A 26,385-nucleotide genomic window follows, 5' to 3' on the forward strand; every position below is an offset into this window, starting at 1 on the left:
CTCCGATCTAGACCATGATTTTAGATGGCCTTCTTTATATTTGAATTAAACAATGCCTTATAAAGATTAGAAAAAATACATGGCTGAGTATCACCATCTTTATAGAGCTTCAAGAAAAGCTACTTTTTAAAACAATCTCAGATTGTGGCATCTGGAAAGAATCAAAGTTATTTCTCTTTCAACTCTAGGAAGAATTCTTCCTAATTGCTTGTTTGTTTACATATTATTTGTTTGGATCATATAAATTTGTTGTCAGCTGAGTGTGGTGGCTCACACCTGTAATCCCAGCACTTTGGAGGCTGAAGCAGGCGGATCACTTGAGGTCAGGAGTTTGAGACCAGCCTGGCCAACATGGTGAAACCCTGTCTATACTAAAAATACAAAAATATTAGCTGGGTGTGGTGGTGTGCGCCTTTAATCCCAGCTACGTGGGAGGCTGAGGCAGGAGAATAGCTTGAACTGGGGAAGCAGAGGTTACAGTGAGCAGAGATTGCACCACTGTACTCCATCCTGGATGACAAAGGGGGACTCCGTCTCAAAAAAAAAAAAAAATTTGCTCTCTTGCTAGGTCGGAAAACAGCCAACTGTTGCCAGTTATATGTGGTTCAACTTAATATAAAAATGTGTGCTAATCCCTCAGATCTTGTTTTGTCTCTAATTCTCACTATTTTATTCACTTTTTAATTCATGTATTTATTTTTACATATTTGGAGAAAGTTTTTTTAACTGTTTGGAGATTTCAAGTTTCCTGGATAAATTATAATAGGTATTAAGTAAAACTATGATTTTCTAAGTATAAATGAATCATTTCTAAGAGTCCTTTAAATTTGTCTTGGATTACAGGTTGTTTAAAAATCTGAAGTTAAGAATTGTAAACTGACAGCTGTGTGCCAAAATCTGCTAAAATTTTGTGTCCGTGTGTGTGTGTGTGTGTGTGTGTGTGCATGCGTGCAGATGTGCACACACGGGGTATGCAATTTTATAAATATATTTATGAAATTGAATGCTTTAAGGCAGACCGTGCATTCTCTCATGGCACAGGCCTAGCCTTTCTCTTGTCTTATACCTAGAAAGACGCTTGGTTGTAGCATTTGCCTGACCCCTGAAGGCACTTGGATTTGTAACTTCTAGGACTCTGACAAAACACACATGATTATGGGAAATTCAAGGGCTCCCTCAGTTCCTCTATATAAACAGTAGTAATTATGGGTATCAGAAAATAAGGTATGAAATAAAAAGACTATCCTTTAAAATTACATGTTTTAGGAAGAATTACAAGTCCATGAACAAAAAACTTCAGAATTTTCTAGAAGAGTGGCTGAAATACAGTTTTTGCTCCAAAGCAGTGAAATACCTCTTGAATTGCAGGTAAGAATTCTTATTTAAAAGTTTCAGTTATTGAGCCTTCAGTAAGCCATAATCATATCACTGCCCTCCAGCCTGGGCGACAGAGCAAGACCCTGTCTCTAAAAGAAGAAAAAAAAGGCCCAATTAAAGATTCTCTATAACAGGGGTGTCCAGTCTTTTGGCTTCCCTGGGCCATATTGGAAAAAGAATTGTCTTGGGCTACACATGAAATACACTACCAATAGCAAAAAAATTTCATAATGTTTTAAGAAAATTTAGGAATTTGTGTTGGGCCGTGGATTGGACAAGCTTGCCCTATGGCCTCTAAAATAATGCTTAAAAACCATGCATTCTAAACATAAAGCCTAAAATAAAATTAGGATTATTTATTCAATTCCTATGTTAAGTCCCACCAAATTTCTAATAGTTGATATAGTTAAATATATTTATTCCATATTTAGCATGAATGATATTATATTTTTGTGTTCCTTTATTCTCCCCTCACCTATTTCAGAGGCCTCAGGTATGGAGGGCAAATGTTGCCTGTGCGTCTGTGTAAAGTAATGGTGATTTTCTATGTGTTTCTTGGGTATAGGAAGGAGAATTTCACTCAAGTCATCCTAGGTTTATTATTTGCTAGATGGAGAAAGAGAGAGATTGCCCCAAGTATGGTTTTCTGTTGTGTGAAGAGATTTGTTTTTGTTTTTCGTAGATCTAGGAACATAGTGGTTGAATATGAGTGCTGGAGTTAAGACCTTCTGGGTGAGGTTCCGGCTGTACTACCTACTAGCTTTATAATCTTGGACAAGTTACTTAACATTCTTAAGCCTGTATTTTGTACACAAAGTGCTTACCACAATGCTGTGTACGTCATAAACACTCAATAAAAAGCAGGCTATTTAATTTTTTTCTATATATTTTTCTTTATATTTTATGTCATGAGCACCATGAGACAGCACCTTAGTTGGTATGCTAGATTAAACTTGTGTTGAGGGGAAGGATCAAGTTTGTCTCTTAGAAAGAAGAATATCCATTTCAGTTTTTTTTTTTATGTTATGCTTTATCCTTTAAAGGCAAAATTCAAATTGTATCAGTGACATAGAAAAATGTAGAACAATGAGAAGAATGCATTTCACATTGAAATGAAGTAATCTCAACCCATTCTTTAGCAATGCAGTTGTCTTAAATCTAGTTAAATAATGACCGTTATACAACTTCATGTATTTCATGATTTCAGGTCATGGAGTCCTCTATTTTGAACAAGATGGAACATGTACAGAAGTGCTTAACAGGAGACTCCAACTGCCATGCACTCAGTGGCAGCACTGCTGAGCTAAGGGAGGATCTCGACCAAGCCAAGACCCAGATCGGGATGACTGAATCCCTCTTAAAAGCCCTGTCTCCTTCTGACAGCTTGGAGATCTTCACTAAACTAGAGGTGCTATCGAGCTGCTTGTCTTCTGTGGTTCAGATTTATTTTCACACTATTTGCAGTTGTCTTGAGCTCTTAGAGTTAATAAAAATAGAAAAAAAAAAGTCGAAGAAGAAAGAAAAACCGCTTTTGTATATTTAGCATTTTCGTCTTTGAATTGCCTTGTGCATGATAATTATTTGATATTAACTTACATTGTATCATACATTTACTAGCAAAGAGAAAGTGAATCCACTCAACAGAGAGTCATTGAGATTTTTACAAAACATTTGAGATCTAATATGCTTTGTGTAATTTGAGCCTGTTTTAAGATTTAATGGTTGTTGTTTGTTTATACATTTAGGAGATACAACAGCAAATTCTACAGCAAAAACACAGTATGATATTACTTGAGAATCAAATAGGTTGTCTGACTCCTGAACTCTCTGAATTGAAAAAGCAATATGAAAGTGTCAGTGATTTATTTAATACCAAAAAAAGTGTTTTGCAAGATCACTTTTCTAAGTTATTGAATGGTGAGTGCAACATTTCTCTTATTTTGTTTCTGGGACTCTTGAAGTATGAATGTAGTACTGTGAACACAAAAGCTAATCTAAGCCTGACTTAGAGATGGTTTGCACAGACTACGTTTAAGGAAATAATAATCAGATAAATCTTTTGGGAGCAAAGACTGATTTATGCTTGACATAAATAACATCTAGTTCTTGCAAGCTCCAAACCTTTCTTTCTTTCTTGAAGGTAAGTCACTAAGGTCCTAGTGTTTGACCTGCTCATTGTGGTTGGTGAGTCTGGGGAAATACTGGTGCACAAGCGGTCCAGGCAGTGTCTTTGAGTGTCCTGTATGCTTGGACGTTTGGTATAGAAAATACACTACAATTATTTGATTAATTGTAGTAAAAACACTGGAGGCATAGAACTGTATCTAAATAAATAGGGAGGCCGGGCGCAGTAGCTCACGCCTGTAATTCTAGCACTTTGGGAGGCCGAGGCGGGTGGATTGCTTGAGCTCAAGAGTTTGAGACCAGCCTGGGTCTCAAACCTTGGTGAAAGATTCACCAAGTTTATGGTGAAACCTTGTCTAGGCTTTATTAGCCCTCAAAATTGGGTTTCAGAGGTTATTACCACTTTCACAATGATGTATATCTATGGCATGGGAAACAAGTTTCAAAATCTCTCACTTTAACAAGATGTATGAAGTCTTCCTTGAATGAATAGAGCTTTTTTTTCCCCCTGCAGATCAATGCAAGAACTTTAATGACTGGTTCAGCAACATTCAAATGAACCTTAAGGAGTGTTTTGAATCATCAGAAACAAAAAAGAGTGTGGAACAAAAGCTACAAAAACTTTCTGTAAGAGATATATGTATATTTTTAATAAAAATTTTCAATACTAAAATACTGGAGGCATAGAACTGTATCAAAATAAATAGGGAGGCTGGGCACGGTAGCTCACACCTGTAATCCTAGCATTTTGGGAGGCCGAGGCTGGTGGATCGCTTGAGCTCAAGAGTGCGAGACCAGCCTGGGTCTCGAACCTTGGTGAAAGGTTCACCAAGCTCATGGTGAAACCTTGTCTCTACAAAAAATACAAAAATTAGCTGGGTGTGGCAGCAAGTACCTGTAGTCCCAGGTGAGAGGATCGCTTGAGCCTGGGAGGAGGAGGGTGTAGTGAGCTGAGATCATGCCACTGCACTCCAGCACTCCAGCCTGGGCGACAGAGTGAGACCCTGTCTCAAATAAAAAAGAGATAGAGTAATAAGTACTTTGACTTACTAATATTTTCACATAAGAGATAATATTCCCAAATAACTTGGCCTTTTTCCAAATATTTAAGACTCTATTTATTGGGTATGTGTACAAATGGCTTACAGAATCTCTACTTTTACATATATTCTAAGATGCTGTTTAGTGTCCACTGGGGAATTCAGTTGTGTTGAAATCATATTTGATAAAAAATAAAGACCTAATTTGGACTTTAAAATCCCCTTTCTTGAAAGAGGTATTTTGACTTGTTTATACATCTTTTTCCAGTTATTGCCGCTGAACTTCAGTACATTTCTGGTTGGAACGTAGTGGAGGATATCCTGAAATGAAAGGCAGAGTTCACGGGGGCGTATGAAAGGCCTGTGGTACCCTAAAATCTTGATCACTTTAGGGTAGACTATCTATTACTTTAATGTTTTGATGATAAGTTATGTTCTTAATCTTATCAATGGCACTAAATGTTCACTGTTTAATTCCTTGCTTTGATGGTACCATTCTTTACTGATAGAATCACCCCTATTCTAACAATTTGAAGTCTCATCTTTTTTTGTTTGCTTGTTTGCCTTTAATTTTGCCCATTGCTTGGACCTTAACAATTGATGCCCAAACCTTGAAACGTAAACATTGAGATAAAATTCTTATTTGGGCAACGTTAAATAGAGAATAGTCTGTGGAGAAGTTGGACGCAGCCAGGATAGGAAACTGTAGCTTTCCTGGTCTTGCTCCTGCTGATCTTCCTGGTAGCTCTGTGTTACTTTGCTTGATGTAATTCCCAAGAAGTCAGAGCTATTATAAATCATCTGCCATTGGAGATAGCCACATCTCCATCACCCTTCTTTCGTATAGGATCTTAAGGTGGTATGTCTGTGTACTGGTTTGGAAAAGTGTCGTGAGGGTGGCAGAGAGCACATTCAGACTTGCCAGGAGATTGTAATGGACTTTCTGTCTTTCTGAAGGATTTCTTGAGTCTTGAAGGAAGAAACAGTAAAATAAAGCAGGTGGACAGTGTACTGAAGCATGTGAAGAAGCATCTGCCCAAAGCACATGTGAAGGAGCTTACCAGTTGGCTCGTGGGTCAGGAATTCGAATTAGAAAAAATGGAGTCCATATGCCAGGCTCGAGCAAAGGAGCTTGAAGACTCTTTGGAGCAGCTACTGAGGTAGGAAATAAAAATGATATCTAAATAACATGTTTTCTAACCATATCTTTATTTGTACTCTGCCTCAGCGCAGAGAGCACTGGGATACGCAGTACACACAAATTTCACACACAAAAGGCGTACTTTTCAATCCAGGTTTGGTGCTAGAAATATAAAAATTCGGGAAAAATCTTCACATTGTCTAATGTAGCAAAGGTTCATGGGATAGTCTGAAAAAAGTTTTCTGTTTGTTTCCTGTTCTCTATGAGACGTTTGTGTGGTTTTCTTTAATACCATAGAACCCTGCAATCATACAGGCTGTTAATTAGATTTTTTATATTACAAATTAATTCTCTTTAAATTATAACAAACATATATTATAAAAACCTGGTTGAGTCACAAGGTTTGTGCCATCCTTTTCTTTGGTATAAACACTTTTTGCTTATTTTGTATTTAAACATGTGTAATGCTCTTTTAGACTCCGGGATGACCACAGAAACCTGAGTAAGTGGTTGACTAATCAAGAAGAGAAATGGAAAGGAATGGAAGAATCAGGGGAGAAAACTGAGCTGTTCTGCCAAGCTTTAGCTAGAAAGAGGTATAGCTGATCTTGTATGAAATACATTACCTGAGATTATGGTTTCTTCCATGGTGTGTTTACTCCTATAAACTTTAAATGGTATTTGGAATTTACAGGGAACAGTTTGAATCTGTGGCCCAGTTGAACAACTCTTTGAAGGAATATGGGTTTACTGAAGAAGAAGAAATAATAATGGAATCAACATGTTTGATGGGTAGATACCAGACATTACTGAGACAACTAAGTGAAATCGAGGAAGAGGATAAGTTACCACCCACAGAGGACCAGAGCTTTAATGATCTTGCACATGATGTAATTCATTGGATAAAAGAGATTAAAGAGTCCCTTATGGTTTTGAATTCATCTGAAGGCAAAATGCCACTTGAGGAAAGAATCCAAAAAATCAAGGTATAACTATGGAAACTAAATTTCAGAAGTCCGAGTGAACTCTAGTTTTGAAAAGATGTAGAGGAAAACTGTAAAAATGTGCTTCTTAATGGAAAATCAGATCCCTGTGGAATGGTTGAAGAAATTCAGATCACTGAGCTTACAAAAAAGATGGGTTGTGACAGATCTAAAATTACTTTGATGCACATGAAAGAGAGAAAGCATGTCCTGTCTTAGAGCAGTGCCTATTGTCCATCTTCACTGAGTGCAGAAGAATTGAAATAAAGACAATGAATCAGAGCTGCTAGTGGGAGGGAGTTTGCTAGGATGTCAAAAGAACATATGTCAGTATAGCAGAAGCATCAGCAATGTCGAGGCAGGGGAGTTCTTCAGAATGAATGTGTATGGTTCATAAAAGTTTATTAGATAGTGGGAGGGGAAAGCAAGGAAGTCTCAAGCTCCCTTGGGCTCCCTTTTTATCTAAGGGGAGATTCAGTAAACATTTTTAAAAATTAAAATTTAATTATAGTAAATTTAAAAATTCAATCACTAGATAAAAATACAGGGGACAGAAGCACTTGTGCTTAAAAGGAACTCTAGGAGAACTGAAATCACATTCACTGAAGCATTCTTAGAGGAAGAAATGGCCAAAAATCGTGAGCTCTTAAGGTTGGTGAGACTTGGTAAATAATCAGAATCATTTGGGATCATATCCAGATTTTTCCCAGAGAAAGTGAGAATGAGAATTAATTATGTCATGGTAGAGAAACAAGAGTTGGCATGAGGGACACTGTATTTTCCTATGGGAAGTCATAAGTCTATGCTTAGGTTATAAAAATGTCTTGTCAGATTGTTATCATAACTCTCCATCCATAAATAATAGAGTGGATAGGAAGACGTTTTGCCAGGGTTTTGGGGACATAAAGAAAGTATTGAAAATCCAGAGAAGAGCAGGAATGCAGTCAGCTCAAACTGACAAATATTTATGGAGAACTAACTCTATATAATATGAAGAGAGATATCTTTGTCTTTTGGGTACATATAGAAATGAAAAGATTATGTTGAAATATACACTACAGATAGAATCTCTATATAAAGCTTACAAATAAAGAGATACCATGTAGTATCTCTAAGTAATGCAAATGACTTGTAAAATCTCTTTTATTTAATTCAGGAAATCATTTTGCTGAAGCCTGAAGGGGATGCCAGAATAGAGACCATCATGAAGCAGGCTGAGAGCAGCGAGGCCCCGCTGATTCAGAAGACCCTCGCTGACATCAGCAACCAGTGGGACAACACACTCCATTTAGCTAGCACCTACCTAAGGTAAAGGGCATGCCTGCACCACTTGCATCATATCCCGTTTCCCAGTGAAGCCATAACAAGTATGTTTTGTCTGCCTCCTGGGTTTGGATATAATATCTGCTGGAGAGAAAGTCAGTAATGTCAGGGACATCCACAGTATCAGAGACAGAAACCAAAACCAGACAACCTCATTATCTGCATGGTATCACTGTAGAATAATTAATGCTCTTAAATATTTATTTTAAGAAATTCTTAAATATGTGAACATTGATAAATGGTGGCTGAATCCAATGGATGTAATTCCAGTGAAAATTCTTAATTCATATCATGTCTACAATGGTACATTTAATATTTAGAAATGTGAATTTTATGTTTATCTGAAGAGCCAATCAGATCTTAATTTTAAGCTATAGAAAGCATAAACTAGTTAGTCGGTTAATATACGGAATGTTTATTTTACTTTATGAAGAAGTAAAGTATGGGAAAACATAATTGCTTTCATAGAAACTGTTGGGACTTGTTTGAAATCTAAATTATTAAATATTCTCTGGTCAAATTATGTAACAGAAAACAATTATTTTTTAGTAATAATTTCTGTCTTGGTTTCTAAGCTAAACAGTGTTATTTAGAATGTTCTAATATCAAAAGAGTCTCTGGGAACAATGTATATTGGTGTTATCTTAATGTTTATTAGGATGTATGTTACATAATATGCAAAATGCTAGTCCATTTTGCTAAATACCATTTCATTTATAAAATATTTTGTGAAATTTAGCCATCAAGAAAAGCTTCTACTAGAAGGAGAGAAATATTTACAAAGTAAGGAGGATCTGAGATTAATGCTCATAGAACTAAAGAAGAAACAGGAAGCAGGCTTTGCTCTACAACATGGTCTGCAGGAGAAGAAAGCTCAGTTAAAGATTTATAAGAAATTCCTCAAGAAAGCCCAAGATTTGACATCCTTGCTAAAGGAGTTAAAATCTCAAGGAAACTACCTCTTGGAGTGCACTAAAAATCCCAGCTTCAGTGAAGAGCCTTGGCTGGAAATAAAGCATCTACATGAAAGTCTTCTTCAACAACTGCAGGTGAGGTGGTCAAAATAATGCTTTAAATGATTGTTCTAATTATACATAAGTATGCAAGACGTATGTGGAACTTTCTGTTGTTGTTGTTCATTTTGTTTTGTTTTATTTTATTTTATTTTTTTGAGACAGGGTCTCACTCTTTGCCCAGGCTGGAGTGCAGTGGCATGATCTCAGCTCACTGCAGCGTCAACCTTTGCGGGCTCAGGTGATCCTCCTGCTTCAGCCTCCCGAGTAGTTGGGACTACAGGCACTTGCCACTACACCTGGCTCGTTTTTGTATTTTTTTTAGAGATGGGGTTTTGCCATGTTGCCGAGGCTGGTGTTGAACTCCTGGGCTCAAGTGATCCTCCTGCCTTGGCCTCCCAAAGTGCTGGGACTACAGACGTGAGCCACACCTGGCCTGTTGTTGTTCTTTTGGTAAACGAAGAGCTTTCTAATTTGATTGATCTTGTTTGTTTGTTTGTTTGTTTATTTATTTATTTATTTATTTATTTTTAGAGACAGTGTCTTGCTCTGTCACCCAAGCTAGAGTGCAGTGTTGCAATCATAGTTCACTGCAGCCTGAACTCCTAGGCTCAAGCGATCCTCCCACCTCAGCCTACCTAGTAGCTAGGACTACAGGCATGCGCCACTACACCCAGCTAATTTTTTTATTTTTGTAGAAATGGGGTCTCGCTTTGTTGCCCTAGCTGGTCTAGACCTCCTGGCCTTATACAATCCTCCTGCCTCAGCCTCTGGAATAGCTCGGATTACCTGCGCGAGCCGCTGCGCCCAGCTCCTAATTTATCATTTTTAGATGAAAATCCTAACTCTCAAGGATGGAGGAATAAATCCAGCTCATTTTGCTATTGTATTATTTGATGATGATATTATATTCTCTCATCAAAATTCCCCTCTTTAGGGGTAGAATGGGTTAAGATTTTTCAGGCATCTCTATGACGGTAACAGTGTCAATATTATCCATCCGTCCATCATCTATTGTTAGCAGTTTATGTCAGTTATCTTATATCCACCTTCTTATCAGTGCCCCTCCCTCAGATCTTCCTGCCTGATCTTCAGTAAAATAATTACAAGGCAGGCTGGGCACGGTGGCTCACGCCTGTAATCCCAGCACTTTGGGAGGCTGAGGTGGGTGGATCACAAGGTCAGAAGATTGAGATCATCCTGGCTAACATGGTGAAACCACGTCTCTACTAAAAATACAAAAATTAGCTGGGCTTGGTGGCACGCGCCTGTAGTCCCACCTACTGGGGAGGCTGAGACAGGAGAGTCACTTGAACCCAGGAAGTAGAGGTTGCACCACTGTACTCCAGCCTGGCAACAGAGTGAGACTCCATCTCAAAAAAATAATAATTATGAGGTAAAATATCAGCTTGTCATGAGGGAGTATATTCTTTTAATAGAACTGTTTATAATTCTTTGTACACTGAAAGCCAGATTCCATGTAAAGATTGCCTGGGTAAGAAATCCTGCTTGTACAGATAGCAGAAGTTGGGCAGGGGTTAAGATAGACCTGTTCTTCTGTAAATTGTTTAATTTAGTAGTTGCTGCTTTTTGATCCGCTGTGGTCATTGTATTTTCCTATCCCAGGGAGAGAAACTAAAGGTGGTTTTACTTTTGAGTTAGGATTACATTTTCCTAACACACAGGTTTGGAGTTTGATTGTTAAGACATGAATCTGAGGTTAGTTTGATCTCATATGGTCTCATTTCCAAGTGTGGAAATTGGTAGTTGGTTTTATTGCAAAGGATAATTAAGGAAGCTGTTTTATCATGAATGTTTGGAATTTAATGATATAATTTGTAGCTATTTCATTTTATAAACATCTTGACAAATAAATTACCTTCATGAAGGGGAAATGAAGGCAAAGAAGCATGGAAAAAACATTGTTTTCAATAAGAGTCATTTTTTGGGGGGGGGAGATGGAGACTTTGCAGTGAAATATCTCAAACCCTAAAATCTTAAGAACTCTAATTTATAGCCATATTCCTGTTTCAAGATGAAACTGGTAAACAAGTGTTTATTAGTCATTTAATAATTTTGTGAGTGAAAACAATCAGAGAGAAATAATTTATAAATTGTCTGTGGCTTTATTTTTAGGATTCTGTGCAAAACTTGGAAGGTCACGTTCGAGAACATGATTCATACCAGGTTTGCATCACAGACCTGAATACCACATTGGACAATTTCTCCAAGGAATTTGTCAGTTTTTCTGATAAGGCTGTGGATCAAATAGCTGTTGAGGAAAAATTGCAGAAACTGCAGGTACTAAACAGTGTCCAGACATGATATACATTTAAAAAAAATTAATGTTAATTACAGTGTGATTAATCAGTGTCCTCTGTCAGAAATTCCACTGGTATTCAGATGACTCTTAGGTAATTAAAGCTCTGACCAGTCATAATAAATGAGAATGTCCTTCTTTAGTGGAGAAATCCATTTATAATTTGAATTGACCCTCACTTGGTGGGCCCTCAGGGACAGTTTTACCCACTAGACTGTAGGACCTTGAAAGGCCTGTATGTTACTCCTTTATGTAACTTCAAAATCTATCCTAGTACTTGGCTGTTAGTTGGATGAATGAATGATTGAGTGAATGCTTCTTGTGTAGCCCATTAGGATAACGACTGATAAACTGTACATCGTTCACCTAGATTTATTCTAGTTCAAAGTAGCTGCTGCAGTACATCAAATTCCTTTTCAGTCTAGAGTTTTAAAATTAGTCATATTTGGTTATGCATTTACTAAATATTGATTTTCTGCTATATTCAAGATAGTACACTAGATGAATTTCTCATCAACACAAAGTTTTGCTCTGAATTTTAAATATTAGCATTAGATTCATGTGGGTACATTCTAAATGATTCTTCTATTCTTTTTAATACTTTGCACATAATAGGCACCTATTATTCAGTGTTTTGATTGTATGACAAAGACGTATCTTGAACAAAACATATATTCAACGAATATCTATTGATTGCCCCTGTGTTGTAAGAACTGTGCTGTGAAAATTTTCTAAATTACTTGTTGCAAACATTTTAGTATCTTAAAATACATATTTGAGAATTTGATCCGAGATGCAACATTGGTTTAAATTTTGCCAAAGTTTCTTCTATGTGATATGAGTTGTTAAGTTTTTAAATATTTCCACTGGTGAAGCAAGAATACTCTGTGATTTACAAAAGTCAATTAACTTTTGTGGCAATTGAATGGAGATATAACAATCTTTTCTCCACTCATAGGAACTAGAGAATAGACTCAGTTTACAAGATGGCACATTAAAGAAGATTTTAGCTTTAGCAAAATCCGTCAAGCAAAATACATCTTCAGTGGGGCAGAAGATTATTAAAGATGATATAAAATCACTTAAGTGTAAACAAAAAGATTTGGAAAACAGCCTTGAATCTGCTAAGCAGGAGATGGAATGTTGTCTCAACAGCATTCTCAAATCAAAATGCTCAACAGAAAAGAAAGAAAAGTTTACTCTGCCAGGCAGAGAGAAGCAGGCCACTTCTGATGTGCAGGAGTCTACTCAGGAATCAGCTGCAGTGGAAAAGTTGGAGGAAGACTGGGAAATAAACAAGGTAAGTGCTTATGATTGCACTTTCAAGACAGTGAGTCTGAGAATGAAGAGGTATTTGGCTCTGAAAAGAGGGTCGTGAATCAAGCATTCTGATTTCATAATTAAATCCTCAATGTCCTGGCTATTTATGAAGCCTACTTGTAAAAAGAGCTCTTAGAAAATTGTCCAGGATTTCATTGGTGAAATATTGCTGTTCAGTCTGTTAAAATGTCAGTCATCAATTTAGGTTTATTATTCTCTCTGATAGGTAATCAGATACCGTTTCTTGGGTCAAGAGCACAAAGGCAAATTAGAAAAGGCGAAAGAAAAGAAAATGTTCTTTACGTATTTTCTCAGGAAAAAAATCCAAGATCCCAATTTTTGGGGGGTTGATTTCATAATAAAATCAGAGACTGTTGGAAAGGATAGTTTCTTATCTTTTTCCTCTTGTGTTAACCCTCTGTTGTTATATCATTTAGTGTGAGGATAGCAACATTTAGGCTCCTAGCTTTCCCTAGGGAGAAGAAAGAAGAATGTTTTCTTGTTTTCACTGTGAACAGTCACATGAGTACATTTCTTGTGGCTCTTAAAGTGCTTTTTCATAGGTTACAGATTGAAATGGGAATTGCACAAAGAGAGATCCAGTAAACTATATTTGAGAGGATCTCCCTGACACGCAGCTTCTCACAGTCAGGGTCCAGTGGGACAGTAGTGGAGGTTAGAACATTCAGGTATGAGTTCCCGTCAGGTTTTTAGGGAGTAAGTAAGCAACAGGAATAAAAAGAACATGCACTTTTATTGTCTCCCTAGAACAGAAATGCATGGAAGATTAAAGGAACCAGGCAGGATTTTCTAAAAATATGTAAAACAATGTGAAATGCCTATGGAGCATCTCTCTGTGAGGAAAGTTTTTTAAACAAATCCCACAGTGTTAGATATTGCTAAGGAAATGTGTCAGGCTGGGCATGGTGGCTCACATCTGTAATCCTAGCACTTTGAGAGGCCTTGGAGGATCCCTTGAGACCAGGCTGGGCAACATAGCAAGAACCCTGTCTCTACCAAAAAATAAAAATATTAATAACTGGGCATGATAGTTCACATCTGTTATCCAGCTCCTTGGGAGGCTGAGATGGAGGAATCATTTGAGCCTAGGAATTTGAGGTTACAGTGAGCTGTGATTGCACCACTGTAGTCCACCCTCGGCAACAGAGTGAGACCCTATCTCTAATTTTGTTGTTGTTGTTGAGACAGAGTTTCACTTTGTTGCCCTGGCTGGAGTGCAATGGCGCAATCTTGGCTCACCTCAACCTCTGCCTCCCAGGTTCAAGCGATTCTCCTGCCTCAGCCTCCCGAGTAGCTGGGATTACAGGCATGTGCCACCACGCCTGGCTAATTTTGTATTTTTAGTAGAAGACAGGGTTTCTCTAATTTTTTTAAAAAGGTAATATGTCTTAGAGGATTAAGGGATCAGTGAGTGAGGCTCTTGATGTTGTATGTGTAAAAGAAACTTTTAAAACAGTATTTAAATAGCAATAGATAATCAAGACTTAGTGGCTCACACCAGTAATCTCAGCACTTCGTGGGGCTGAAGTGGGAATATCACTTGAGCCCAGGAGTTTGAGATCAGTCTGGGCAACATAGGGAGATTTCATCTCTACAAAAAATTTAAAAATTAGCTGGGCATGGTGGCTTGCGCCTGTGTTCCCAACAGTTTGGGAGGCTGAGGTGGGAGGATCACATGAGCCCCGAAGGTTGAGGTTGCAGTGAGCCATGATTGTGTCACTGTACTTTAGCCTGGGCAATAGCACAACACCCTGGTCTCTAAATAAATAAGTGATAAAGTTAAAAAGGAAAAATACTTCAGTGCTTTCTATGAGATAGGTTGTACAAGAGGGCACAGTCCTAACAGATGAGCTTGCTAAAGGGAGTTACTTGCCTAACAACTTTTAAACTAACTTCCCAGATCCATTTTGACTGTGAACCCCCAAAACTCAATAGAGTATGTTGAGAACTATATAAAGATCATAATCTAAAAATAAGAATTGTTTTCGGCCAGGTGCAGTGGCTCACAGCCGTAATCTCAGCGCTTGGGGAGGCTGAGGTGGATAGATTGCTTGAGCCCAGGAGTTCGAGACCAACCTGGGCAACATGGTGAAACCCAGTCTCTACAAAAAAAAAAAATACAAAAATTAGCCAGAGGTGGTGGCACATGCCTATAGTCCCAGCTACTTGGGAGATTGAGGTGGGAGAATTGCTTGAGCCCAGGAGGTCGAGACTGTAGTGAGCTGAGACTGTGCCACTGCACTCAAGCCTGGGTGACAGAGCAAGACCCTGTCTCAAGAAAAAAGAAAAAAAAATGGTTTAAAAAATTTATTAAGCTTTTACTTAATCTTGAATGATAAGAGTTATTGATAGTTTATGATACAAATTTAAGGGTTTTTGATAGTTTATGATACTTCATTTAAATGTTTTTTTCAGGGCAAATGGAGGAATTGAAGTCCTCAAATAATTTTCATAAGTCTGGATACAGATAACTAGTTTTCATTCTCTAGCAACATTTTGTTTCTTTATTCTTTTGTAACATGGCTATTTTTCTGTATCTGTGTGGCTTGTTTTCTCTGAGTACTGGCTGTATTTTCTTGTATGTAATATTAGAGTATGTAATATTATATAACATTAGTCTATTAAGGTCAAGAGCAGTTTTAAAGTTGAACAACAACTAGCAAAAGAGATCAGATTTATGCTTAGACAAATAAAGTACATGTATAATGAGACAAATGACATAACTGTGTTAATGACTTAAGCTGGATTCTCAATATAATGAATACATAGGACACATAAAGGCACAGTTTACTGAATTATAAATTTGATTAATATAAAATCATTGTGATAGTGAAAATAAGCACTTTAGTCATTAAAAACACTACTTGAGACTTATTTTGTGCTAGTCATTCTGCTAGAATGTGAGGATATAGTTGTCACAGCTTAAAATCTAACACTAATTAAATTGCTAATTAATACTCACTTCACATGCCTTTTTGGAATCCAGAGAGGCTTTTATCAGATTATTTTAAACAGACCCCAGAAGAATTTTTAGAAAGTTTTTGTTTCTTTTACTTTTTCTTTAATAAATGTCATTAATCTTAGAATTTTGTTGAAAATGTGATGGCAGTTTCCAAAAATTGCCATCATAGCATGTATATATTTGAATCCATTGCCAAGAATTTCATTTCAGATGAAATGCAGGTGATTTTGTAGATCTGGACCTTTGGTTGACCTTTTCTTTAATATTGGAAATGTTCAGGCAGACCTAGAAACAAAAGAAGCTGCAAAATTCAGTATGACGGGTATTTGTGCTTATGATTCAATACCATACTGCATATTTTTATAGATGCGTATTTCTGAATTTTTACATATGGGTAGGCAGAAGTACCTTCCATCTCCTCCTTTCTGTATAGGTTAAGTGAAGCAGCAGATTAGGATATGGTAAAAAGTGAAGACTGTCTAATCTCTTAGGATTTTATGTGCCCATAAAGAGAAATGATAAAGAGGAAAAACAGGGAAACTCATACATTTTCTAATTTATTATTTTTTTCTGAAAAATCATAATACAACATTACAGCTTATCTAGTATCGAATGATCTTTCTTGCCCCATCCTTCTGAAATAGCAGCCTACATGACATAATTGCTTTTTAAAAACTGAAAACCTTTGGTCTGTAATTACTTCTTTGATTTCCTTATCATTGACATAATTGTTAGCATTTCTGAATTGATTTTGTTCTTTTCAGAAGTTTCTGAGCATTTCTAATTTGATGTTTAAGAAGGCACTTGTAGATAAATCTTGGAAGGTACAGGCAAAATGTGCAAAGCTCTAGCTGTGGGTGAGTGACCCGGAACAAAGACTGGAGTCAGAATTTGAATGAGAAGGAAACTACTTACTGGAGAGTTTTCAATCCTGGGGTGAATTATGTCTATTTCTGGTGTTGTTTATCCTGTTAACTCAGTAGAAAAAAAAAAGTTATAACAGAGCACATAGTTGGGCCATGTGTCAACTACAGTGTCCTACTTGCCCTTTCTGGCCAGTATGCAAATCTTGCATCTTACTGTAGAGGTATTTTCACAATCCAAAATTTATTCCTTAATGGGATAACCAACTTACATAGTACTTTTTTTTTTTTTTTTTTTTGCCATCTATAAACAGCATGCATTTGAGAACATGCTCCAAAGTTGTAAAATCTCAGGCTGAAAAAGACCTTAGAAATTATCTAACCTAACCCTTGTATTTCAGGTGAGAATTGAAGTCCAGCAGAGCTGGGACTAGAACTTAGGCATCCTTTATTTATTTTTTATGAATTTTAGAGACAGGGTCTGGCTCTGTCACTCAGGCTGGAGTGTATGTAGTCATAGTGTAGTCATAGCTCACTGCAGTCTTGAGTTCCTAACCCTAAGCCATCCTCCTGCCTTAGCCTCCTGAGTAGCTACAACTCCAGGCAGGTACCACAATGCCCAGCTAATTTTTGTATTTTTTTTTTTTTTTTTTGTAGAGACCCAGTCTCACTAAGTTGCCCAGGGTAGTCTTGAAGTTATCTTATCTGTACTCAGTCTGATGCTCAGAACTTTTTCGTTTTACGAAATGTGGTATGTGGGTGGAAAATTCAGATCCAAAAATGTTTGAGGAATGTAGGATTAAACACATTCAAATAGGTTTTCTTTACTGTGTGACCTTTTAATCCTTTAAGAGGCTAACATGCTGACTGACTTCAAGGGACTCTTTATTGAGTTCTCATGGATACCTTGTCATATAATCCTGGCATTTGTTTCAAACTTTCTTTTTCCTCTTTTTCTTTTTTACTTTAAAAAAAAAAATCAGCTCCCCTATTCTAAGAATGTTTTGAACTTTCTCCACTCTTTCAGCCGAACCAAACCTGTTCTATCGTTCTTTTTGTTTGTTTGTTTGTTTGTTTGGAGAAAGGGTTTCACTCTGTCACCCAGGCTGGAGTGCAGTGGCGCGATCTTGGCTCACTGCAGCCTCTGCCTCTGGACTCAAGCGATCCTCCCACCTCTGCCTCCTGAGTCGCTGGGATCACAGGTGTGCACCACCACACCGGCTAATTTTTGTATTTTTGGTAGAGACAGGGTTTCACCATGTTGCCCAGGCAGGTCTCAAACTCCTGGGCTAAGGCAATCGTCCCTCCCACCTTGGCCTCCTAAAGTTCTGGGATTACAGGCATGAGCCACCACCCCTGGCCACCCTGTTTCTATCGTTCTTGACAGATGTTTGGTCAACAACTGCTACATTGACAGGCCCTCAGTTTCTTTCCATTTTACTCTATAACCCACACATTAAAGAGAATTTTTTTTTTTTAATTTTTTCCCCAATCACCTACAGGCCAAAGACAAATATACTATTAATATTGGAAATGGAAGACTAAATACAATTCTTATTCTGGTTTACATTCTCTGATTTGAATTCATCTGTACATCTACTCAGTTTAAATTCATTGAATAGGCAGTGAGGATCCGCACATAGACATGGTCTCTGTTCTCAAAGAGCTTCTAGTCTAGATAGGGGGATACACATTAATCAACTAATTATACCAATGAGAATCTAATTACAGGAACCAAAGGAAGGAACCTAGTTCCATGATAGTCTTTAACCAAGGAATCTGACCTACACTGTAGTGTCAGAGAGAGCTCCCAGGAAGCAGCATTGGAACAGAGACTGGTAGTGTCAGTTGGAGTTAACAGAGCTCAGGGCTGGGTGTGGGGAGCATTTTTGACAGAAATACTGTCTCCTCTTTTGATGGGAGAGAGCGTGAGGAATTTCAGAAGCTGACTAGGGGCACGGTGGCTGCAACAGAGGAGGCAGATGGCAGAGGAGAGTGACAGAGATGAGGCCTGAGAGATAGGTGTGGCTGGCTGTGCCTTACGGGTCACATTAACATTTTAGATGTTATACTAAGAGAAATTGGCAGCCTCTGAGACTGTGTTGATCCGGCTTTTGGTTTTGTCTCTAATGGTGATTATGTATGCTTATGCAAAGAGTTGTTTTTCACTGCTTTATATTGTAAAGCTTTAGAGAAAAAAGAAATACATCCTTTAGAGCTGGTATGACACTCTGCCCCATTGTTGCCAGGTTACAAGTATTGGATTTAGGTTTCTGCCTGTCACAAAGTTACCATAGCCATGGGCCATAGTCCCTGAATGGGAAAAGGGATAGTGAAGGTTACTGACTTGCCTCTTGTGGCTGTGCTAACATGTTGGCCAAGCTGGAGACCATGCTCAGTCATTTAGAGCTCAGTGTTTTCAATGCTGAAGTGGAATGTTTACTTTGTGAGTCAGGGGATGTAAAGATGAAAATGTCATGGTCCTGCCCTTAGGAGGAGTTGATGATATTCTTCTCACCTCCTATTCTTTTCCAAACAGACCCAAATGAAAGGAAAGATACGTGTTTGAAAAAAAGCAACATTTAAAAAAAAGAGTAAACGTTGTTGGCCATGTAACCCAACCATGCTTTGATAGAATGGTCATTTTCAACTTTAAATTTATTATTAACTTTGAACATTTTATTTATGCTCAGAAGCTCAATATGTATGCTTTAGTACACTCTTTAAAATTATACTATGTCTTGAGTTTATGCTAAGTATAATTTCTGTTTTAAGTAGAGAAATTTTAGGAGCATGGGAGAAGGGAAAGAATGAGATATCCAGAGGCTTAGAATTTATAAGGGCTCAATGAGAGGCTGTTCATTGATAGATACTCCAGAATAGACACGGGCCCTTGAAAAGCTTGTACCTTTGGGGAAAAGTAGACCAGGAAAATCTCAAGCCAGAGAAGGACTACGAAGCTTCTTTTTCCAGTTACACATGGAAATAAGAAGTCTTGCATGAGAAACCTAAATCAACCCTATGTCTTAAGCAGGTTTTGAGTCTAAATTTATACTAATTGCATTGTGGAGCAGGTCTAGCCAAGAAATTAACATGACAATCAGTCTCTAATCTGTCTGTCTGTCTATCTACCTACTTACCTACCAGTCAGGCCAAAGAGATTCCCACAAGTAGGTTAAAAAAAGAAAAGTCTGATAACAAATAATTAGTAAGAATGAATGAATAAATAAATAGCACAAAGGAACACTCTACCACAAGGAGGAGTACTCATCACATCAAATGAGAGAATACCCTAAGAAAGTGAGATAATGCAGCAATCTGAAAGATATTTTACCATAACATGTTTAAAATGATTAGTAATTTAAAAAAGGAGAAATTGAAATCATAAGGAAAGAATACAGTACTTTGAGAACAAAAGGACAGATCTGAAAAATAATCATAAGGGACTTCAACAAACAACAAAAAAAGTCATTAAATGCAGGTTGCTTTGGCCAAATTAAGCAGCAAATTTGACACAGTCTGAAGAGACTTAGTTAGAATATATGACTGAGAAAATTATCACAAAATCCACCATCTATAAAGAGACATATCCCCTACTGTAGAGGTGAGGTTTAAAAAAAAAAATTTATATATATATATATATATATATATATGGCAGAAAATAGGAAGGAGTTTTAAGAGAGCCAGAGGCTATACTGCAATGATTGAACACATTTCTGATAAGAGCTTTAGGAGGAGAGAATAGAGAGATTGGAGGAAAGGCAAAACTTAGAATTTTCCAAAATTGAGGAAAAATATGAATCTTGTTTCAAGAAGAACAGAGAGCCTTGAACAGACTAAATAAAAATAAATTCTTATCTAAATGCATTGTAGTTAAAATAGTAAAACACCAGAGCCAAAAAGAAGAATCTTAAAGGCAACTAGAGAAAAAAGATTACCTCTGATAAAACAAGTATGTCAATAAATTTCTCAACATGGAAAGTCAGAAGGCAGTGCAAATAAGATCTTCAAGGAACTGTCAACCTAAGAGAAAATAGCTGTCAACCTAGCTGAATTACCATTCTAGAATGAGGCAAAATACATTTTGAGACAAAGACTGAAAGTTTATCTATCTCAAACTTCAAATAAAAATATATTAAAGAAAAGCTTAAATGTGAAGAGAAAATATTTAAATCTTTACAAGAAAATATAAAGGAACATTTTTGTGATCTTGGGGCATAGAAGACTTTGTTAAACAGGCCCTAAAACCACAAGCCTAAACAGGAAAAGAGAGACAAATTTTGACTAGATTAAAACAGTATGCTTTTGTTCAACAAAAGACATCATACACAAAGTTTAAAGACAATCTACTGAAAGATAATGACAATGCATATAACTATTAGAAGATTAATATCTGGAAAAAATAGCCCAAAATCACTAACAACACAATAAAAAATGGACAATGGATATGCAAAAGCAATTCGCAGAAGCCAGGGACTCGTATGTCCAATGAACATATGAAGAGTAGCTCAGGCCAGGTGCTCTGGCTCATGCCTGTAATCCCAGCACTTTGGGAGGCTGAGGCAGGAGGATTGCTTGATTCAAGCCCACAAGTTCCAGACCAGCCTGAGCAGCATGGAAGACCCGATCTCTAGAAAAAAATTTTTTAAATTAGTTGGGTGTGGTGGCGTGTGCCTGTGGTCCCAACAACTTGGGAGGCTGAAACAGGAGGATCATTTGAACCCAGGAGATTGAGGCTGCAGTGAGCCATGTTCACACCGCTGCACTCCAGCCTGGGTGACAGAGCAAGACCCTGTCTTAAAAAAAAAAAAAAAAAAAGAAAATAGTGAAAATATCACTATGCCGGTAGGAATATTAACAGTAATTCAATGTGGAGAACAAATCAATAACTATCTATTGAGAATCAAAGGAAGCACACTACTACCAGTAATTTTTACTCTACATAGATATCTTAAGGAACTCCACACATGCACAAGAAGAATCATACAAGGGTATATATCACAGCACTATCTATTATATGAAAAGTTGGAAACAATATTGTTTTCCACAGTAGTCTAACAGATGAAAAATTCATTTTCATTCATTCAGTATAATGAACTAGATTTATAATCTGTTAACATGGATAAACCTCCAAACATACTGCTGAGTGGAAAAAAACAAGTTATGACATGGTACATCCATGATTCTATTTCAGTAAGAATTTAAAACCCATAAAGCAATGTTATATGAATACTAACATATGTAGTGAAAATATAAAAGTGTGTGTATAGACTTTAGAACAGTGGTTGGTTCTGGAGAGGAAGAGATGAAAAGGGATAGAGGTTGGGCTTTAAATTATTTTTTTAATACAGAAAATTACATCACTTTAAATCTGTGTGGTCAGTAATGTGTGTCTGTTATTGATATGGTTTGGCTGTGTCCCCACCCAAATCTCATCCTGAATTGTAACTCCCACAATTCCCACATGTCATGGGAGGAACCTGGTGGGAGGTGATTGAATTATGGGGGCAGGTCTTTCCTGCCCTGTTCTCATGATAGTGAATGAGTCTCATGAGATCTGATGGTTTTAAAAAATGGGAGTTTGCCTGCACAACCTCTCTCTTTTTGCCTGCTGCCATCCACCTAAGATGTGACTTATTCCTCCTTGCCTTACACCATGATTATGAGGCTTCCCCAGCCACGTGGAACTGTAAATCCATTAAACCTCTTTCTTTTTTAAACTGCCCAGTCTTGGGTATGTCTTTGTCAGCACCATGAAAACAAACTAATACCATAAATTGGTACCAGTAAAGTGGGGCATTGCTGAAAAGATACCTGAAAATGTAGAAGTGACTTAGGAACTGGGTAACAGGTAGAGGTTGGAACAGTTTGGAGGGCTCAGAAGAAGACAGGAAAATGTGGGAAAGTTTAGAACTTCCTAGAGACTTGTTGAATGGCTTTGACCAAAAACCCGATAGTGAAATGTATAATAAGGTCCAGGCTGAGGTAGTCTCAGATGGAGATGAGGAACTTGTTGGGAACTGGAGCAAAGGTGACTCTTGTTACGTTTCAGCAAAGGGATTGGTGGCATTTTGCCCCTGCCCTAGAGATTTGTGGAACTGAACTTGAGAGAGATGATTTAGGGTATCTGGTGGAGGAAATTTCTAAGCAACAAAGCATTCAAGAGGAAATTTCTAAGCAACAAAGCATTCAAGAGGTGACTTGGGTGCTGTTAAAGGCATTCAGTTTTATAAAGGAAGCAGAGCATAAAAGTTAGGAAATGTTTCAGTCTGACAATATGATAGAAAAGAAAAACCCATTTTCTGAGGAGAAATTCAAGCAGGCTGAAGAAATGTGCATAAGTAACAAGCCGAATGTTAATCCCCAAGACAATGGGGGAAATGTCTCTAGGGCATGTCAGAGGTCTTCAAGGCAGTCCCTCCCATCACAGGCCCAGAGGCCTATTTAAAAAAATGGTTTTGTGGGCTGGGCCCAGAGTCCTTTTGCTGTGTACAGTCTAGCGACCAGGTGCCCTGTGTCTCAGCTGCTCCAGCCTTGACTAAAAGGAGCCAACAAACAGCTTGGGCTGTGGCTTCAGAGTGTGCAAGCCCCAAGCCTTGGCAGCTTCCATGTGGTGTTGAGCCTGTGGGTACACAGAAGTCAAGAAATGAGGTTTGTGAACCTCTGCCTAGATTTCTGAATATGTGTGGAAACACCTGGATGCCAAGACAGAGGTTTGCTACAGGGGCAGGGCCCTCACAGAGAGCCTCTGCTAGGGCAGTGCAGAAGGGAAATGTGGGATCAGAGCCCCCACACAGAGTGCCTACTGGGGCACCACCTAGTGGAGTGGTCTCACTGTCACCTAGCCTGGAGTGCAGTGGCACAGTCATGGCTCACTGTAGCCTCAGCCTCCTGGGTTCAAGTGATCCTCCCACCTCAGCCTCCTGAGTAGCTGGGACTACAGACACATGCCACCACACCGAGCAAATGCCACTGTCCTCCAGACCCCAGAATGGTAGATCCACCGACAGCTTGCACTATTTGCCTGGAAAAGCTGCAAACATTCAATGCCAGCCTATGAAAGCAGCTGGGAGGGAGTCTGTACCCTGCAAAGCCACAGGTGCAGAGCTGCCCAAGACCATGGGAACCCACCCCTTGCATCAGCATGACCTGGATATGAGACCTAGAGTCAAAGGAGATCATTTTGGAGCTTTAAAATTTGACTGCCACACTTAATTTCAGACTTGCATGGGCCCTGTAACCCCTTTGTTTTGACCAATTTATCCCATTTGGAACAGCTGAATTTATCCAATACCTGTACCCCCATTGTATCTAAGAAGTAACTAGCTTGCTTTTGATTTTACAGGCTCATAGGCAAAGGGACTTGCTTTGTCTCAGATGACACTTTCGACTGTGGACTTTTGGGTTAATATTGAAATGGGTTAAGATTTTGGGGGACTGTTGGGAAGGCATGATTGGTTTTGAAATGTGAGGACATGAGATTTGGAGGGGCCAGGGGCAAAATGATATGGTTTGGCTGTGTCCCCACCCAAATCTCATCTTGAATTGTAACTCCCACAATTCCCATGTGTTGTGGGAGGAACCTGGTGGGAGGTGATTGAATTATGGGGGTGGATCTTTCCTGCGCTGTTCTTGTGATAGTGAATGAGTCTCATGAGATCTGATTGTTTTAAAAAACGGGAGTTTGCCCACACAACCTCTCTCTTTCTGCCTGCTGCCATTTATGTAAGATATGACTTACTCCTTGCCTTCTGCCGTGATTGTGAGGCTTCCCCACCCACATGGAACTGTAAGTCCAATGAAACCTCTTTCTTTTTTAAATTGCCCAGTCTCAGGTATGTCTTTACCAGCAGCGTGCAAACGGCCTGATACAGTTATGTTTTATTCAAGTTCATATGAAATATTTTATATTTTAAAATAAAATGTTTAAAATGAATGTGCAGAGTAAAATTAAAATGGAGGAAAGGGTGGTGAGCAAAGGACGCCTGGTGATGAAAGAATCTTCCATTCCAGGAGCTTATCAGGACTTGGAGTCTGTGTTCTAACCTCCCTGCCACAAGCAAAGGACCTTTTACATTTGAAATGTTAGTTCAAGGGATTCTGTTGGCTTTTCTGCCAAGTTAGAAACATGGCTTTGGGAATTGGTAAACAATTAAACTTTTGGGGGTAATTTCAGGTTTTCAAGAATCCTTTTTCTGACTACTAAAGGCAGTTGTTAGAAATATTGCTTTACTCTTGTGTAACCATAGTCCTCAGGTACTGGATCATCAGGTAAGAGAGATTAAGGGTTTCACAATCTTAGTAGATGATGAATAACAGATAAAGTGTTCCTCAGGTCCAGTATCTAGGCCTTCAGTGCAGGTTCTCTTGGGCCAGGAGTGTATTTCAAGGGGTGGGGGTCCTCTAGGAAATAGTAACCATCAGATAGAAAGGAGACAGCTGTCTAGCTCATAGGACTGGCTCATAGGCAGAAAGCACCTACTGGCCAGTGAAACCTGAGGTGTGGCACCTCTCTTTCTTCTCACAGCCTTCCTGGATCTTTCCCCTGTGAGATGCTGCTGCCCTAGGTGTAGATTTTCACCACAGTGTGCCTGAATACATTGTTGGAACCTGAGGAAGTTTACAAAATTATTTCAGTAATTTGTAGCCTTTTAGAAGAAGTGACTTGTGCTAAATGCCAATTAAGTACTTCAAAACCAGTAACCCTGGACAGTTGAATTCTCTTTCCAGTTAAAACTGGTGAAGCTCCAGACAGTATTTGTTTTATTTAAATGAACTTTTAATTTTAGAATAGTTTTACAGTTACAGAGAAGTTGCAGAGATAATACAAAAAGTTCCTTTACACCCCTGCACCCAGTTTCCCGTATTGTTAACGTCTTACATTACTATCTAGACAGTATTTTTAAGACATCAATTTCTACCTTGTTTGGGAATGTAGACATGTTTTATTCACAAATTTGATACCTCAAAGAGTCTATGGACATGAAAGTATATAGCATAGCATAATTAAATGATTTTTCGTGTATAAAGTAACCTGAAAATAAAAACAAGTGCCTTAGCAAAATAATGGACATCTTTTAAAATTACTGCCATGGTGCTTCGTACATCTCAGGGCTCCACAAATATTTATTGAAAGAAAGAGCAAGTGAATGCAGATGCATTGTCTCTCTGTGTCCTATAGAGAACCTCAAGTTCTTAAAGCTTTCAGAAAAGGTCAAATTACCTCGTATATAACTTGTTCTGCCTTACCTAGGTTTGAATTCTTACTACTGATTGGCTTAAGACATAATTTATCCTTTCTTTTTTTTTGAAATCAAAATGATTTTGAGCAGGGTCTGTCACCCAGCCTGGAGTGCAGTGGCACAATCATGACTCACTGTAGCCTCAGCCTCCTGGGCACAAGTGATCCTCCCACCTCAGCCTCCTGAGTAGCTGGGACTACAGATGCATGCCACACGCTGAGCTAAGTTTTGTGTTTTTTGTACAGTTGGGGTTTCACCGTGTTACCCATGGTGAACTCCTTGAACTCCTGGGATCAAGCAATCTGCCTACCTTGGCCTCCCAAAGTGCTGGAATTACAGGCATGAGCTACTGCGCCTGGCCAATTTATCCTTAGTGATACAGGATTTTTCTCAGCCCCTTCATAAAAGACGTGCCTTGTCTGCTTGGTCCACTGTGCTCAACCCCTTGCAGGAGGGAGCACGTGAGCAAGTGAGCATAGGATCTGGCCAGCTGCTCTGGGTGCCGAGACAGGAGCAAGCTCTGTGTGGGGCCTGCAGCCAGACTAGGCATGTCACCTTGAGGGGAACACAGTGGCGCCTGGGTGAGGGTGTCCGTGATCCTGAAGCCCTAGAAAGGGGTATTACAGTGCTCCTTTAGTTCTGCTGTCTGCAGATGG

General features: G+C 38.4%; 1 protein-coding gene across 10 annotated transcripts in view; it reads left to right on the forward strand.

Annotated features, from left to right (window-relative positions):
- Positions 1-26,385, forward strand: part of SYNE2 (spectrin repeat containing nuclear envelope protein 2) — a 433,601-nt gene that overhangs the window by 231,492 nt on the left and 175,724 nt on the right. For all 10 annotated transcript variants that reach the window (XM_054449822.2, XM_054449816.2, XM_054449824.2 and 7 more), the window contains 11 exons: positions 1,267-1,368; positions 2,585-2,785; positions 3,123-3,294; positions 4,016-4,128; positions 5,499-5,701; positions 6,159-6,278; positions 6,377-6,668; positions 7,822-7,973; positions 8,728-9,037; positions 11,138-11,302; positions 12,280-12,621. In XM_054449822.2, coding sequence (XP_054305797.1) covers positions 1,267-1,368; positions 2,585-2,785; positions 3,123-3,294; positions 4,016-4,128; positions 5,499-5,701; positions 6,159-6,278; positions 6,377-6,668; positions 7,822-7,973; positions 8,728-9,037; positions 11,138-11,302; positions 12,280-12,621 — 2,172 coding nt within the window. The remainder of the gene's footprint in view (positions 1-1,266; positions 1,369-2,584; positions 2,786-3,122; positions 3,295-4,015; positions 4,129-5,498; positions 5,702-6,158; positions 6,279-6,376; positions 6,669-7,821; positions 7,974-8,727; positions 9,038-11,137; positions 11,303-12,279; positions 12,622-26,385) is intronic.

This window comes from Pongo pygmaeus, chromosome 15 (assembly GCF_028885625.2).
Source record: "Pongo pygmaeus isolate AG05252 chromosome 15, NHGRI_mPonPyg2-v2.0_pri, whole genome shotgun sequence".
In the NCBI taxonomy this organism is placed as follows: domain Eukaryota; kingdom Metazoa; phylum Chordata; class Mammalia; order Primates; family Hominidae; genus Pongo; species Pongo pygmaeus.